At 40.5% G+C, this 17,158-nt stretch overlaps 1 protein-coding gene across 1 annotated transcript in view; it reads right to left on the bottom strand.

Moving 5' to 3' along the window:
• The window catches only part of AHRR (aryl-hydrocarbon receptor repressor), a 62,495-nt gene extending 54,402 nt beyond the window's left edge, over positions 1-8,093 (bottom strand). The window contains exons 1-2 of the mRNA XM_041476710.1: positions 8,026-8,093; positions 1,056-1,237 (exon numbers count right to left, since the gene is read on the bottom strand). Coding sequence (XP_041332644.1) covers positions 1,056-1,237; positions 8,026-8,087 — 244 coding nt within the window. The 5' untranslated portion in view covers positions 8,088-8,093. The remainder of the gene's footprint in view (positions 1-1,055; positions 1,238-8,025) is intronic.
• Between the last annotated feature and the right edge of the window lie 9,065 nt (positions 8,094-17,158).

Raw genomic sequence — 17,158 nt, 5'->3', positions numbered from 1 at the left:
CAACCACCTGCCACAGCTGACATGGGAGGCTCCTGCTATCAGTGATATCACCCTTTTTAATCTCATGTCAGCCTCGTAAAATACCCTGCAACCTGCCAAATCTCTTCAAGGCGGCATTTCTTTTATACTAAAATGCATTTTAAAAGCAAGCAGACAACCAACTGATATTATTCTTTAGTTTAATTAAAAAAAAAGGAAAAAAATAAATAAAGGATCATCATAAGGAATAGTAACAGGAAGAAATAATAAAGAGTAATAAAGGAAAAATAATGTCCGTAAAAATACTTATGTATATCTTTGCAGTCCACCTATAAGTTTTGGTCAATTATACTCCTTCATACACAGGACTTTTTTCTTTTTTTTTTTAGAACAATTCTAGAGATAATTTCCATGATTAAATCACGAATCTGTATTTTGCTCTTCTGAACTCCTCAGCAACAGAAGCAACTCAAAACATCTTCAAATTTGGAAGAATTCTTTTTATGTGCATCTGAAAATGCACATTTGGCTTTGTGCCAGACAACTGCACAAATGAAGCGTAGCCTAGTACAGCTTTATTCAGCACTTTAAACTTTGAATCTCTCTTGTCCTGAAAGACAGTGATAATTTTTGCTTTTCAAGTGAACCCATTTCCTCCTGGCATACAGCAAACATAGGTTATGCAGCAGTTGCTTGACTTTCACATTGTATTTAAACTGGTGTTTTGAACTTTCATAACAACAGCTTCAAATAGAGAATTCAAACTGTAACAGGTATTACATTTGCCCCAAACTTCTTTCCCAGTTTAGTGATTTTACATCTGTGGTTTCCCATTTCATCAGCCTGCTGATGAAAGATGGACATTATCCCACTATTTGGTGAAAAACACACAAACTACATAAGAGGAAATGAATGAAATTTCCAGTGCAACATCCCATGCACAAAATAAGGTCAGTAATAAATTTTTTCCCTCTGTCTTTATCAATATAATACCATTTGTTACTTTTAATCAGGATTAGTACAAAGCAGCAATAAATTAGAAGGATGCTTTTAATGGGATGCTTAAGGAAACCTACCTTGAAAGAAACTTTTGACTCGGAGATAGCTGACACTAAGGCGCAAGACAGAAAGTTTGTCCAGCTTCGATACGATGTCAGGTGGAAAAGGAAGGAGGCTGGCCAGGTGGTCCAGTTCCGCATTCAGACGGTCTCTGTGTCTCTTCGAAGGATTTGATTTTTCGTTCCCAACTGCAGGCCTTCTGTGGTGGAGAACACATTTTCAATTACCTGTTTTACTTCCAGAGACTGGGATGCTCTATGCAATTAATTGATAACAGTAATGCTTTGCTTAGCTTCTATGAAAATCTTTAAAGTCTCTGTCCTCTGACAAAAAAAGATTTACCATTCTGCATTTGCCAAGGTGCAAAGACACAGGGTTTGTCTTCTCTTTTCATATCAGGCAAAAAGTGAAGAACTGGTATCTTTTACTCAGGACCTCTCACCTTAGGGAAGTGGGTACTATCTTCATGTTCTAGCCAGCACCAGGAAAAACAATTTCTCATCTTTGCTGTACAAATGAGGGGCAGAACAGCAGGGGAAATTACCGTGACTAATGCATCAACCCATTCAATACCCACTGTATTCACTCAAAGCATCTTAGTTCCCTCCATTTAACGACTGAAAGTCAACCTGTGGGTCAGGAGATAATTAAGAATAAAGAGTCTGTCTTTAAACATGAGTTTAAAAAGTATGGAAGGCAAGGTGAAGAGACGTTCTTTCCTCAAGCTCAAAACTCCTGTGTACATTCTCACTTTTACCTTCTTACGTCAGTAATAACAAAGATAAGAATTTGGTTTCTTGAGGAAATTTGTATTCCTCACAAAACATGGAGATGAAAGTTACTCAGCTTTCTAGGCCAAGCAAGTCCATCCCCATTTTGTGTTCCTCTTATGTAATGGAGAGTACCAGAGAACCTAGAAGAGCTGTTGTCTAAATTTATTATGATGAGATACATGACAAATGAGGAACCTCAGCTTTGGAATGTCCACTGATATTCCTGGAGAAGGTGTAAGATGCTCTCAAGAGGGAGTAAAGGAAAAAGCTGGTGCTTTTGCACACAGAAATAGGGACCTTATTTCCAGCGTGACAGTGGGGGGTGCTCAGTGCTGAAGCACAGTCTTGTCCATTAAGTGAGAAGCCCTGAGTGGGAGGCTGAGAAGGTTGTTCCTTTCAGTAGCCAGCTATTGCTGGACACGGCAGTAGTCAAGTGCATTATCCAGGCATGAGCTATGGGACACTGGAGCCGTAAACTGCGTGGATGCTCAAGAACAGGAAACGGCAAGTAAGAAGACTACAGTTGTGCTCAGAGCTTCTACTTTCACCTCACTGAATCCAAGGATCATAATCTTAAGTAGCTGGCTGACAGTGGACAATGAGAGTAAAAACTAAGTATTTGTGATGCTTTGCTGCTACGTTTTCATGCTACACACATTTACTGCATTTTTCAATCATAAGGTGGTTAAGGTGTTGAATTACATGAGTATTAATTTGCCACTGCAGTTGTAATTCTAAAATAATTGTGCTTAGGAATTAGCAAAAAAAAAGATCATTTTTTTGAATAGCAGTTTTGTACGTGTGATTGCTGCTAACTGAAAACCTCTTAAAGCAAATCAGGTATGAAAAATTCATTGCTACTTTTGAGAACCTCACTTCAAGAGAACAGCATCAGTGGACAGAATGGATGGGAAAAAATTGAGTTAGAAATAATTATTTTTTCATTTCACTGAAAATACATAATTTCTGCTATTTCATTCAAAATTGCCAATATTTATATATGGTTCTTCAATAACACAATGAGTTGCTTCCAAACACATGGAGAAGATTTTGCTGATTGGGATAAATGAATTACTTTCCTATATTAGGGAGAGGAAATATGAGAACAAATAATGCAATCAACAAAGCAGGAAAATGTTTCTTACTTTTTCTGAGCTAACTATTTTTTGCAGTAAACCTTGAGGCTCGGCCATCCTATGACACTGAAAGGATGTCTGATCTATGGAGGGCAGTAATTTTGTGGGAACATAGCCTACAGCTGAGCAGAAGCTAAAGAACATAGGCTTTGCTAATTGGTCTTTACATCTGACAAACCAGCTGAAGCAAGGAAGCAATGTAGGACAGAAGAAATTAATTACAATAAGGAAAATTAAGCTGATGAGTTCAAGAGGTAAAAATTGCCAAGAGTAACATGAAATAGAAATAGAAGTTGTTCAAGCCTATTTATCACATAAAATAATGACTGCTCTATCCCAGAGAAGAATGCTTTGAAGCAATTAGGTGGTCTGCCTTTGTACTGAATACAAGGAATAGTTTTCAGAAGTTGGTAGGGAATGGTGTAAAAAGACTATGGGAGAAAGTTGAGGACAGAGTCTTCCTGAAAACTCAAGGAAATGATTCAGTAAGGGAGTGAATCCAAACAAACAGGGGTTAGATGTAAATGGTAGTTAAGGTGCCAAGTGGATGTGATTTTAAACAATGTGAGTTCCATGGAAAGGCTCAGTTAGCTAGCCATAAACAGAAAGGCACAGGCAGGGGAAATCTTCAGTGGGCTGCCTTGAGGCAAATGAAAATTCTAGCCTTTATTTTGAGCTGAAAGTAGAGGATGCTTGTTGCATTCATGTTAAACTCAGGATTGTCAAACTGTAAACAGAGACGTAGGAGACATCAGATGATCCCTCATTTACTCTGCTTTCCATATAACACTGCTATAGTAAAGGAGAACATGTAATTCAAGGAATAAATCTGGCTTTTCTTTCTTCACACTGTTAAACTGCCCAGTGGTCACAAGCACTTGTACCTGTGCAGACCCCACATTAGCAGTCCCTGTGCAGTGGGAGCCATGTGGGAGTGGGTGGGGAGAACATTTCGTGTTCTGGTGGTACACAAGGCATAGAGCCCTGCTGACACACAGACCGCCACTAGTGTAAACCAGTTTGGTGAGCTCGCAGAGGAATTTCCTGCAACTACAGCTCTGTCTGCTGCTCCCTACCCTCTGCAGAGCCCTACCCTGTTAATGAAAACTTTGCCCTGAATAGATTTTATAAGTATGCCACAGTGTTAAACCAGCAGAAGACCTGAGCTGAGAAAGGTCTAATCATTTACCGTGACAGCAAGCTTTCAGTAGGAAGGGGAAGGGAAGAGAGACCATGAGATGTGACAGATAGACTGAGAGCAAAGTAACAACAGATGATTATCATGAGTGTACTGACCAGCACCTTCAGTCACTGAGCTGGCCATGGACATTGTATAGGAATTTTGGCAGAGCTGAGATCCAGTGGCAGCCATGTGTGTGTGTGGATGTTCACCATGTCCTATGGACCAAAAGGACAGAATGAGAGAAAGCTGCTTGAAGAAAAGGCAGCCCTTTGCCACCTCCTCTGTCTCTTCTGCATCTTGACAGCAAGGAAAGGTGAAAGCAGAACTAATGGTCAAGTAGACATAAGAAGATCAGCGGAGCAGATGAGAGGAGGGATAGTGTGGTACTAAGTAAGAGGAAGGGCTATGCCACAGAGGGTCTTAAAATTAGAATTAGGAAGCAGGAGAGAGCTGCACCTCCCAAGGTCTCTGTTTACCCTGGCACTGGCACAGTTCTGGCTGAAGTGGTCGTTGTGGAGCAGTTATAGATACACTCAGAGCTAGGACAGGTGTAGTTGCCTTTAAAGAGCTGTAAAACATTACAAGAAATGTTTTGTAGAGGGAGAGGGTTTTATAAGATGCCAGGGTTTGAGATGAAGCAGTGGCTGAAGTTCTCAAATGGTAACTGTCCTGAAGCATTGCATAGCACTTTTAACTTTTAATTTCAACACAGTGATTTTAGCTTGAGGTTAAAGACAAGATCACTTTAATTTCCAGATGCTTGAATTACCAGTAAAATGTTAGATTTCCACAGGAAATAAACACTTGGTAGAAAATGTTTCCTTTAGTCAAAATGCCGGCTGCCTGGCTGAAAAGCATATCTGATGGAAAATTTTCAATCTGTCTGAGCTCCAGGTGTTTGACCTGTGTCCATAAACACCAGAATTCTTTAGTGTAGAATGGGGCTAGTTTAATGGGGCTTGTTTAGATGTTTTTGGGCACAAAATGAGAACAGCTATAATCTTTAAATTTTCTTGCATGTATAAAAGGAGGACCTGAACCTTATTTGTTATCTGAAGAATGGCAAACTAATGAAGATAACCTCTGCTAGTTCTGTGTAGAAAGCAAGACTGAAGCATATTAGCTCCTCCCAGTAAAATTTTCCACACATTCTTCCGGAGTCTTGTGGCTCTCTGTATTCTCCCATGGAGCTTTTTTATACATTTTCATTACTGTTCTGGAAAACCACCTCAGAATAAAATTCTTGTGCCTGAAAAATATTCATGAACATAATGAACAATATCATTCTGTGATATCCTGGATTAAAAGCCAGCTGCAGGATCACCACCTGGTTGACAGTCTGATCATGAAAAGATTATGCAGAGTCAGAGAGTTAGCTTCTTGGGATGCACTGAACATGGGGAGATATAAGTGTCCCAGTTGTTCTGCAGAGGAGAAAGCTGCACCTCTGTCCTTGAAATTCTGACCTTCAAAAGCACTAATCCATGAATCCCTACTGAAATCCAAGTATCCTGCTCACACTCCGGCACCTGAGCTGACTTATCTTTTTGTTAAAAGAAAGGTAAGTTCTAGAGACTATTTACATTAAAAAGAGAGGACTGGCCAAAGAACACCCATCAACTTTATTTTCTTTGAAAAATCAGGTTTTACAACTGAACAAATACTCCTCCCAGAACAGGTGCCAGTATCTACCTTGATTCATTGGCAGAATGGTAAGGGGGAAAGTACAACAAGGCTGTGGAGGAGAAAGTGCTGTGCTGTCAAACAAGAGAAAAAAGCCATAACAAAGATGGAATTAAAATAATGGTTGAATATGCTGCTCAATTAATAGGCTTTGTCTACCCTTCTAAATTCAAGACAAATTATTCAATGCAGCATGACAGTAATCTCGGAGTCCTGAAATGTCAGTAAAACCAGAAGGACTGAAAGACACAGACCAGGAAAGGAGCTCTGTCAGCCAGTTGGTCTGGGGCATTCAGAGCCTCTTTAGAGGAAAGTCCCCAAGTGAGGGAATAAGCACAGGAAAGGCTTAACAGAGACCAAGCCCACAAACAGATAAGGTTTGAGGAAGAGACCAGTGTTGCTAGGAACTGAGAAATCATCCTCAGCAAGTGGTAAGTAACTAACCACAGAAAATGGACTGCTGTCTCCAGTGTGGGACTTCAGTATTCTAACAATCCAAACTGTTCCCCTTTTTTTAACCCATGTTTCTTAATCAAAATTGTTCGTGTCCTGGCTTGATAAGTTCATGCTCAGGTACCTGCACTGCAACATCATAGAAAAGTTATTTTCAAGGCAGCATTACCTGCAATGGTTCCCAAGAAGAAAACTTGGTTGTGTAAAGTAAGTGAGAATTTTCTTCTGAGAGTATTAAAGCCAGAACTTCCAAAAAGGCTAATGAGGTCATTTCCATGATTTGTTGGCAGGTAGTTTTCTTAGCCATTCATTTATCTAGAAGTCATCTTTGAGAGGAGTTCTAAATAGCATGTAAACTCCAAACATAAGCTTAATGTTTCTCAAAGCAATTGCAAGTCTCCTTCCTTCTTCACAAAAGTAATGATCCATAAACAGTTCTGCATAGAGGTAATTTAATGTACTGGAAATGTTCCATCCCTCTTGCAATTGTTATCAAATCAAATATCCACATCCATACTGAAACAGTAGTGCAGATATCTTACATACATTTTGAATTCAACACTCAGGATTTTTGCAGGAAGAATGATTTGCTTATGCCACTATCTTTGTCTATTGAAATATGATAAATTTTAAACTAAAAGAAACAATTTTTTAAGTGGGAACAAGTGGTTCATGAGCAAATACTGTCCAAAATCCAAACAATATCAACAGATGTCATTAAAACATTCAGAGAAACTCCCCTTTGACTTTAGACCAATATGTACAATTTTAAGCCAAGTGGGTTATTTTTAGAAGTTCACAACAACTGAAAATAGGGAAATCTATTTTAGTTACCTTCTCATCCTTAAATTGTGTATGAAGGCCATCAGTGCCAGTTCATAATTTTAACACGGTAAAAATGTGCATTTCACAATCATATAATCAAGTGTAACACAGAAAATATGGGACAATTACATTAAAAAGCTTTATTTCATAGATTGGCTTATGGCATCTGGAACTCATTTACATTTGAGTGATAGCAACTTCTTTTTTCCCCCTCCCATTTCAAGCATCTTGTAGTAACAAATTTCCATTGCATTTATTCTTTTCCTGCTTTGCCTTCACATATACAATTCCTCTCTCCCATTTTTCTCCTAATGAAAGTGATCCCATAGTAAATAGAAGTCTGAAAATGATGTGTTCTATATGCAAAAAGAGACTCACCAGTCTGCTCTTTCAGTTGGCTGAGCTGACCCACTTTCCTGGCTCGCTCATGTTGGACTTAGCAACGCCCCAAGCAAGGCTAAGCCCAGGAAAGGGGAAGGGGGGAGTGCAATGCCAGTGCTCTGGTGCCACTCAACACATGGCTTCTCAAAAAGCTCCTTGAACAGGCGGCAGGGAGCACGGAAGCACCAAGGTGGCAGCCACCCCTCCAACCCAGTGCCCAGCTGACATTTAGTGCACCGGTGTGTTCTGCCTACGAAAGGGCACTGTCCCTCTCCAGTCTCCACGGCAGCACCGTGGTACCCACCACAACCAGCACTGGCCTCCTCCTGGGATGCCCAGTGATGGGTAAGGATGGTTTGAGCCAGGCTTGGCATCCTTCCTGGAGACATCTTATCCATGAAGAGCCAGCCTCCCAGACGAGGGCTTCTCATTGCTGAGAAGATTAGGTCTCTCCTGTGTCAGTGGACCACAGGAGGAAGGCAGCCCTTCTTCTACCTCATTTCTAGCCCATATGTTTGGAGGGAGATGCCTCCTGATGAATATGATACTTAACTGTTTTTGAATGGGTTTCCTCCTTTTCCTCCCAGCATACAGGCATTCCCCCGGAGGAATCATGGCTTTGACACTGAAAAACAAGAGGAATAGGTTTCTTAGTTTGGAGGTTTCTGTGTTTCAGGCTGCTTTACAAAATGACAGAACTGAGACAGTTCTGCCAAGGAAAATGTTTGTTCCTTGAGTGTGACATTCAGCAACACTACAAAGCATGGTGGCATTAGTGAAGATAGAAGTTTATGGCTTATTCAATTTCCTACCCTAATATTATTAGAATATTGATGTTTATGTTCAATTTTCATTTTTTCCAATTAAGTATACTATGCATGATATAAAATGGTTATAAAATACATCCTGTTTACTGGATATCCAAATTTTTTTCCCTTCCCGGCTCATTTCTAAATTCAGCTAAACAAATAAGAATGAATAATACTACCCGTCATCTGCAGGGAGGATTTCACAGCTATTAAAATACACAGGAATATTATCTCCATTACTGACATTGTGACTAGTCGGTTGTAATTATTCAAATCAGCATTTCTCCAGATCCTCACATCCTCATTTTTAAAGGCTGGAAATATAGCTGTCGGCAGCTCAAGATGTGACACACAGTTTTGTGGTTAGCACTAGGACCCAATGTAGTGCTGACTGAGGTGACAATTTTCACACAAAACTTGGTCTTATTGATTTATTTGAGTATGTTAGCCCCAGAGACATTGCAGGGTGGGAAAAAGTCTTTGCATTCAGTCTGTTTAAATCTTTTGGAGATTAGCTGAATATCAAAGTCTCTTGATTTTCTGTCTGAAAGAATATTTCAGTCATGCTGAGTGCTGTTTAACAGTGGATGCATGTTAACAGAGAGGTTAGTGTATCTCAAGAGTAATTGCTTTTTTGTGTAAGACGTAAAATTAAAGGGAACTTCTGTGTCACTGAATCAAATCCCATGCTGGTGAACATGTGTGTCATGTAAAGCAAATCATAAACTTGCTGAGCTTAATTTAAAAACCCTTTAGAATGGCTTTCTTTTTCATTGAAAGACAGCTTTCTGATAACTAGAAACCTTTTGCCTTCCAGCTTAAATTTGTTCATGGTCATTTTATGCCCATTTGTTCTTCTGCCAACATTGTCTTTTAGTTTAAATAGCTCTTCCTCCTCCATTGTGTTTACTCATTGGCATATTTTTAAATATCAGTCATATCTTCAGTCAGCCTTCATTTTTCTATTCTGGGACAACCCAAACTCTTTTATTTCCCTCTCATGTTACAAACTGGTTTTTTTCTTCCTGTCAATTTAGGAGAAAAGAATTGAGCCCAGTTTATTAAGAAAAATCTAAAATGTATTTCATACATGCAAGCACAGCATCCTTTGCTAAATTGAGATACCTTAGGTCTACTGTGTTTCCCTCATCTGGAAAATCAGTTATTCTGTCAACAGACAGCTAGCAGGTTACTTTGTCAAAATTATTTAAATCTACATTCCATTTTTACTCCAACTAACTACGGCTGTTATTTGTTCTTTCCTTCTGAGAATTAATTCTAAAATTATGCATAATGTAGAGATCAGACCAATTGCCTTCTCTAAAATGCAGGTTATGGTGGAAACGCCAGTCATTCTCCAGTTGGTGCAGTGTCAGGCATTAGGTTCTTCCAGAAACAGGACCATATTTTCCACTATTACTGGAATCATTTCCTGTGATGTCAGATGGGTGAACTGCCTGTCCAAAGCTGATGAGGGATATGATACTGCACAATAAATACTGCTGCAGGTTAAGATTATGCCACAGCCTTTGCTTGGATTAAGCCTTCTTGCCATCTTTAAAGACCTTGTTAAATAGGTTTAATCTGCAAGTTTGTTTTTTTTTAACAGTCTGCCAGTTTTTAAGATTACATCTACCCTAACAGGTTTCTTCCTTCAGCTGGAAGCTAAAGTGGTGTGGAGATGCCAAAAGAACTGCAGTTTCTTTTGAAACCTTACATTAAAATGTATTTTCTTTAATTTGTGGTGGATTGACACTGTCTGGATACAAGGTACCTACCAAACCCACTCTACCACTCTCCTCCTCAGCAGGACAAGGGAGAAAAAATACAACAAAAGGCTCATGGGTCAAGATAAGGAAAGGGAGAGATCACTCACCACTTACTGACAAAACAGACTGAACTTGGGGAAATTAGTTTAATTTATTACCAATCAAATAAGAGCAGGGTAATGAGAAATAAACTCAAATCTCAAAAATATCTTCCCCACACCCTTCCTTTCTTCCAAGGCTCAAGTTCACTGCATTTTCTCTACCTCCTCCCCCTGTAGCAGCACAAGAGGATGGGAATGGAGGCTGTGGTCAGTTGATCACACTCTGTCTCTGCCACTCCTTCCCCCTCAGGGGGAGGACTCCCCACACTCTCCCACGAACTTCTCCAACATGAGTTCTTCCCACGGGCTGCAGTTCTTCACAAACTGCCCCAATATAGGCCCAGTCCTTCAGGAACAGGCTGCCCAAGCATGGGTGCTCCTTGGGATCACAGGTCCTGCCAGCAAACCCGCTCCACTGTGGGGTCCTCTCTCCATGGGTCCACAGGTCCTGCTAGGACCCTGCTCCAGCACAGGCTTCCCATGGGGTCACAGCCTCCTTCAGGCACCCACCTGTTCTGGAGTGGGGTCCTCCATGGGCTGCAGGGACACAGCTACCTCACCATGAGCTGTTCTATGCACTGCAGGGGAGTCTACCCTGGGGCCTGGAGCACCTCCTCCCACTCCTTCTTCACTGACCCCGATGTCTGCAAGGCTGCTGCTCTCACATCTTCTCGCTCTTCTCCCTGACTGCAGTTGAAGTCATGCGGGCTCTTTTCCCCCTTCATAAACACGTTATCCCAAAAGTGCTGCCATCATTGCTGATGGGCTCAGCCCCAGCCAGCAGCAGGTCTGTCGTGGACCTGCTGGACTCAGGGGGAGCTTCCAGCAGTTTTTCACAGAAGCCACCCTTGTAGACCCCCACTACCTTGCCATGCAAACCTAATACAATATTGTAATACTTTCGTGTTCTGAGTCCTTCCTGTCCATAATATGAATCTATGACTCATAGTTCATGTTTCAAAACAGTGTCACATGCTAGACTTCCCTTCTCTTGCCTTCATGAGCAAAGTTAGAAGGAGGAGAAAGGATTGAACAGCATAATTCAACTGAAAACTGAAAGCTAAGAGGTTATTCAATTTCCCAAAAGGGTGACTTTGTTTTAAAACCCATTCTGGATCAGTTGATTAATATGTGACAGCAAATAAAACTAACTAAAAAGACCTCAGTATTCAAACTGAAAACCAGGAAATAAATAGCAAACAATATGAGCTAGAATTTATGGAGTGCAAAATGCTAGTTAGGAAAGATAAAGGCCTAAAGGAAAATTCACAAATCGCAGTGCTAAAGACAAAAGATAGTCTGCTGTTTACAAGAATATAATGAAGAAAATAATTCTAAAAGGTATATATGGTTCTAAGTAGATGGAGATTACTTTATATTAGAACTGCATAAAAGGTAAGAGTGCTTAACAGCTTTATTTCTAGTCTCTGAAAAGAAGGAGAATCATGCACTCCCATCAAACAAGAATTAGCCATGCACTCTTCAGGCTTTCTACAAGAACTTTCTACAGAATTAGAGCAAAGGGTTTCCACAGCAACGTGGTATGAAGCACTGCCCCAGCAATTGAGCACCAATGTGCTAGATACACACACAACCAAGAGGTGCTTCTGCCACTACCACTAATGCCAGTAGTGGCATGTGGTTAAAATGAGTCTGAGAATGCATGGACAGGAATAAAGACAGAGTCAGAAGGTTCATGGCTAATGGTCCTAAAAATATGTCTGAAAACAGCACTTGAATTTGTTGAGTTGCAAAGATCCATAAACCTTGAAAACATCTATTTTAAAAACTGGAGAAGAGCATGTATTCACAATCCTACCTGGACTGTGTTTTCTTCTGATCACCTGTGAGCTCTTCTCTCCACCCCTAGGACAGAACAGCCCATCACCACCACTCAATGAGGCTGGGGGCTCCTTCCCCTGCCACCTGTCTCATGTGGATGAAAAACAGGAAGAACTTGGGTGGACAGCGCTCAGCTGCTCAGAACAGTTGTGCTCTTTGCTTTCTCCCTATAATGCTTGAGAGCCCTCACGTTGTCTCTGCATGCTTGAGGTAGGATGGATATGGACCCAAAGAAGCAATATTCTACCATTCCAGCAGAAGGAAAGGGGGCTTACAAGCTTGAGGAGCTTCAGGAGGAGGAGAGCTGGGACCGAAAGGATCAGAATTGCTATAAAAGGGTAAATGTGGACCACAATAATTTGCTTCTGTCAGATGCTTGTAATCACTACTGACATTAAGTGACAACAAATCTCTGAACACTGGGGAGCACTGAAGGACTGAAAGACAGCTGCTCTATGATAATATTCAGAGAAGGGAAACATAATGATCCAGCTGTCCACCGGATGGCAAGACTGACATCCATCCCAAGCAAAATACCAGAAATGCTGATAAGAAAGATGAATTACATCACTCAGCAGAATTCTATGGAATATCATGCTCTTTGGAGCGAAACTAACTCACTGAGAAGTTATCATCTCTAGCTGAATGAGAAGTTCACTTGTATTAGTAACTTAAGTTAGCAGCACAGCATTCTGCTTTTAAAAAGTCCCAAGGAATCTTTACAGTGCACAGTTTCCACAGTAAATAATCTGTCAAGTGACAGAATAAAGAGAAAAGCAGTCATAGAGAAATCACTACTAAATAGAAGAAGTTTATTATAAAGACCTTACAGACACTGAGGTTCAATACAAACTCATTGGCAATAATATTTACAAAGTTAAAAAAATTTAGAAGTTTGATAAATAATGCTGAAGACACAGTGAAACAGAGCAACCTGGAGTGTCCAGTAGGCTGTGTTTCTTTATTCACAGTGTATGTTAATACAGTCAAATGCAAACACTTGCTTCTCAGAATAGCGAATACACATCATTGATACTGGATAGGGACTGCATCCTGAAATGTGAGTGATTCTTGAAAGGAATTAGGGATCAAAGTGAAAAATGAATACAATCCATACTTTGAGCTGCCAGGGAGGAGCTGCTACAAAGGGAACTAATGCAGATGCTAACCTAAGTGAAGTGGGTTTACCTCTGCTTAAAGATATCATAAGACTGATGCTGGAACAGTGTGTACAGTTTGCATGTAAGTGTTTTTCAAGTAATGTTAGAAACTGGTAAGAGTGAGGAAAGAAGCTAAAATAAATACTTTCAGGCTGAAGAAAATTCTTTGCATAGAAAAAAGATTTAGGTGATTTGAGCAAAGTGAAGTACTTCCAGGGGAAGATATGCATACTGAATTATTTTAATCTGAAACACAGGCTAAAACTTAGAAAGTGAAGCTGAAGCCAGATACATCCAAATAAGAAAGAAGGCATTAATCTGTAACATCATGAGCATTTAAACACTGGAACAAGGTACAAAGGATTTAATGGACCCTGTTGTCTTGAAACCACTGATAGATGCCTTTTTTGTAATATGCACTTTACCCTAAGAGAAGCTATACTTAAATTAAATAGAAACAGTTGAGTTGAACACAGGCATACTCAGAAAAAACCAAAAAATCTTTGGTAGCTATAGGAGGTCAGATTACATTATCCAATGATCTCTCCTTTCACTAAATTTTATGAATCATTTCCTGCCCAAATGTAATCACATACCATGCATTCAATGCCTGAACTACAAGAAAGGGCTGTGCAGACCACAGCTTCAAAGAGGCACAGTTATCGGAGAGGCAGCCTGCCAGTGGGAAGGTTGTGGGTGTGCTCATCCCTACCATGCCAAGGCACTGTGCTGCAGTCTCACCAGCAAAGCAAGAAGGGGATGGGGCTGGAGCGTGGCTCAGGATTATGTGTTTCCACTGTTGCAGGGCCACCTCTGGAAAAAGGCTTCCAGTCACGATGGCTCATCAACAGGACGGAAATCTACCTGCCTGCTCTCACTAAATTAATTGTGATTAGCACATTTGTGCCAATTTTTCTGCTTCTAATGAATGGCCATGCCTTAGGAGAAAATATGGTACCAGTTTTGGATATATCATTGTAAATAGCATGTTTCTAGCTGAAGCTACCCCACTTAAAAGATAACTGGAGTAAAGAATGAATAAGGATTGTGAAACTGAGCCCCACAGTCAGAGTGCAGGAGCGCAAACTGTTTGGGTTACCATGAAGAACAGCAACAGAAAACTTCCGTACAATAAGTAACTACATTACGTAGAAAACAAACATTTCGTGACAAGAAACAAACATTTCTAGCAAGATCCAATTTACTGAACTTGAGGCTAATTAAATCCAAATAACAGTTAAATGACTACCAAAATAATTTACCAAAGCCTGTAGAGGATTCTCCATCACTGAGTATATTTTCATCAAAAACTTTTTTCTTAACAAAACTAATGGACTGTGTTGTAAGAATTTGTTGAAGGATGTCCAATGGTCCAGTTTTACATGAGACTGAAGCAAGATCACAGTGGCTCTTTCTGGTCCTAAAATTTCCTTTTCTACCTCAATTATTTCCCCAGTGAAAGAGCAGTGAGTTAAATCTCAAACATGAGGAGTTTTCAGAAGACTAAAAAAAGTATTTAATGCTTGATTTAGAGAGGGTGTTCTACAAGTATCAGGGATCATATGTTGTCTGACAAACACACATAAAACCTCTCTTTAATTTCCTTTGAAGAAAATGTGTACAAATTTGGCTACGTTTGGAGCTTGTAGGAAAAAAATCCAGCTTGCGTGTGCCCGGGAGGCTTGTTGTAGTCTGACAGTTATCCAGAGCTTCTGCCTGAGCTGAGCACACGTCATCCCCTTCATTCCTCCTACAGGCATCTGCACTGTGCATATGCATCCCTGTGTGCTTCACAGGGCTCCCCTGCAAGCAGCAAAGGCAGCGCTAGACCTTCCCTCTTGCCGTCCCTCCCCATCCTGGTGCAACAGAGGACTCCAAATATAAGGCACAGGAGCAAGGAGTCAGCCATGGGAAGGACTGAAGCAGATTAGGACAAGGCAGGGAGGGACGGCAGAAGGCTTGTATTCTGACTCTCAGCACCCCTAAGACCTGCAGAGAGAGGTTGTGCTCTGAAACACTCCGGAAAATGACCATTTGGGAGCACTGCTTTTGTGTTATCATTAGGAATTCAAAGTAACCACTGAAAATATGGGGGTTTGCCAGAATTAAGGTGGCCAGCACCTCCCTACTGCAATCTCCCTTCCAGGTCCTTTGTGGGCTCCTTTGCCACACTGCCTACCTTAGGGGAAGCAATCTGAGCACCAGGAGCCAGACTCCTGCCCCGCCTGGAGAGCTGAGGGAGGGAATCGGGGCTCCGCTGTGGGAATGAGGGCTGCAGGATGCAAAGCACACAGCTACAGCCCGGGACATCAGAGGCACCAGCCCCCACCTTCCAGAAGCCTTGGTCTGTTCCAAAAGCATTGAGCACTCGGTACTGCAGCTGGAGGCAGCCAGCACTGAGCTCTGAATCAGCATGAACCAAAGGCTGCGTCTTCTGGAAAACCAGCTCCTGAGTGCCTGGCATCGAGCAAAGGAGAATAAGTATTTCAGGTTTATCACTTCTAATAAGTCCATATGTCTCAGCAGTATAATAAAGATTAACTCAGTGGTGGATTTGATGCACTTAAATACTAAAGTAACAATAACCACCGAAGAGTCTGTAACAAAATCAATAGCACTTTTTTTGCACCGGATTTTAACAGTGCTGGGACTATGAGGTGAATGAGGATAATAGAAACAAAATACACAACTTCTACTTTAGTGTGAGATTAAGTTTAGTTCCTGTTCACACAAGTGAGGAATTTAACAGCTGGACTTGATGTTCTTAGAGGTATTTTTCAATCTAAGTGTTTTATGAATTTACGTTTACTCCTAGGTTTCCTAATTTGCAAGTGCTTGACTTTAAAACAGAGCAGTGCTTTGCTACAGGATGGATATGTAGCTACACTCTTCTTTAGCAAAACAATAATTTCAATCATTATTCTTCTGTCACAAACAAGTTCATCAGAGGACTGAATTGTCTCATCAGCCTTTCTTTCTTTTTATGTTTATAGAAGAAAGCTTGAAATTAAGTTCAAGGACACTTCTTTTGAGCTTTAAGGATGTAAATAAATAACTTCTTAAGAAAGCTTAGATGCAGTTTTGATGGGTTTTTTTTAGGTGATGTTTGAAAAATACAGCTGTTTTTAGAACTTCCAACATGCACTCTGTCACTTGAGGAAGGATACACATGGTAGCACATACAAAAATGCACCAAAAGAATTAATATTGGGAATATGTCTGGTACGATACTTTGTAGTTAGTAGAGTGGTATCTCTTTCTACGAGTCTTGACTTTGGTCCTCCATTGTCTATACCACAGACCTTCTAGGAAAATATATGGCTGTCACAGCAGCTGGACTTTTCATAGGAAGGCATGAGCAGCAAGGGAAAGCTTTTCTACAGCTGGGGCATTGAGGATATTGTCTGAACCATATGGATTATTTGATAACTAACAAGACAGCCAATCTTGCACTGCAATCTTTCCCTCAGTGGGGATATTAGTGTAGCACGTTTCACTTTTAAACTCTCAGGAACATAATATCTTTGAGATCTCTGTGTCCTGTTTGTTGGAACCTGACTAACAGGTCACAAGAAAAGCAGACGTTGTGAAAGTGTAAGCATCATTTCCATAGCAAATCTGACTAAAACCAGTAAGATAGGTCAATGAAATATTTCTACCATGAATGAGTAGTGTAGCAAGGCCTCAGCTCAGCTGTCTTCCACCTATAGCTAGGTTCAGATTTTGGGACCAGCTTTATGCTGGCAACACAGAGCTCAGTACAGAGAACAACTCAAGCATGTTTGTTAACTGTATATATAATTTCTCAGACAGGTTCTGCCCAGATTTAGCTCTGTGCTGTCATGATTAGGCTTCTAGAGCTAATTAGTTATTCAAGTTTATGCAGTTCATTAGCTTGTCTTCAATTTTAAGGGAAGGATTAATATCCTTAAATAAAAAAGGATAACAATATCCATTTGAATTAATTGTGTCACTTTTTTCACAAGACACATGTGGCTGTGCACT

This window comes from Pyrgilauda ruficollis, unplaced genomic scaffold (assembly GCF_017590135.1).
Source record: "Pyrgilauda ruficollis isolate IOZ18807 unplaced genomic scaffold, ASM1759013v1 scaffold39, whole genome shotgun sequence".
NCBI lineage: Eukaryota > Metazoa > Chordata > Aves > Passeriformes > Passeridae > Pyrgilauda > Pyrgilauda ruficollis.
Note: the sequence above shows the minus strand (reverse complement) of the source record. Positions and strands in the feature narration are given on the sequence as shown.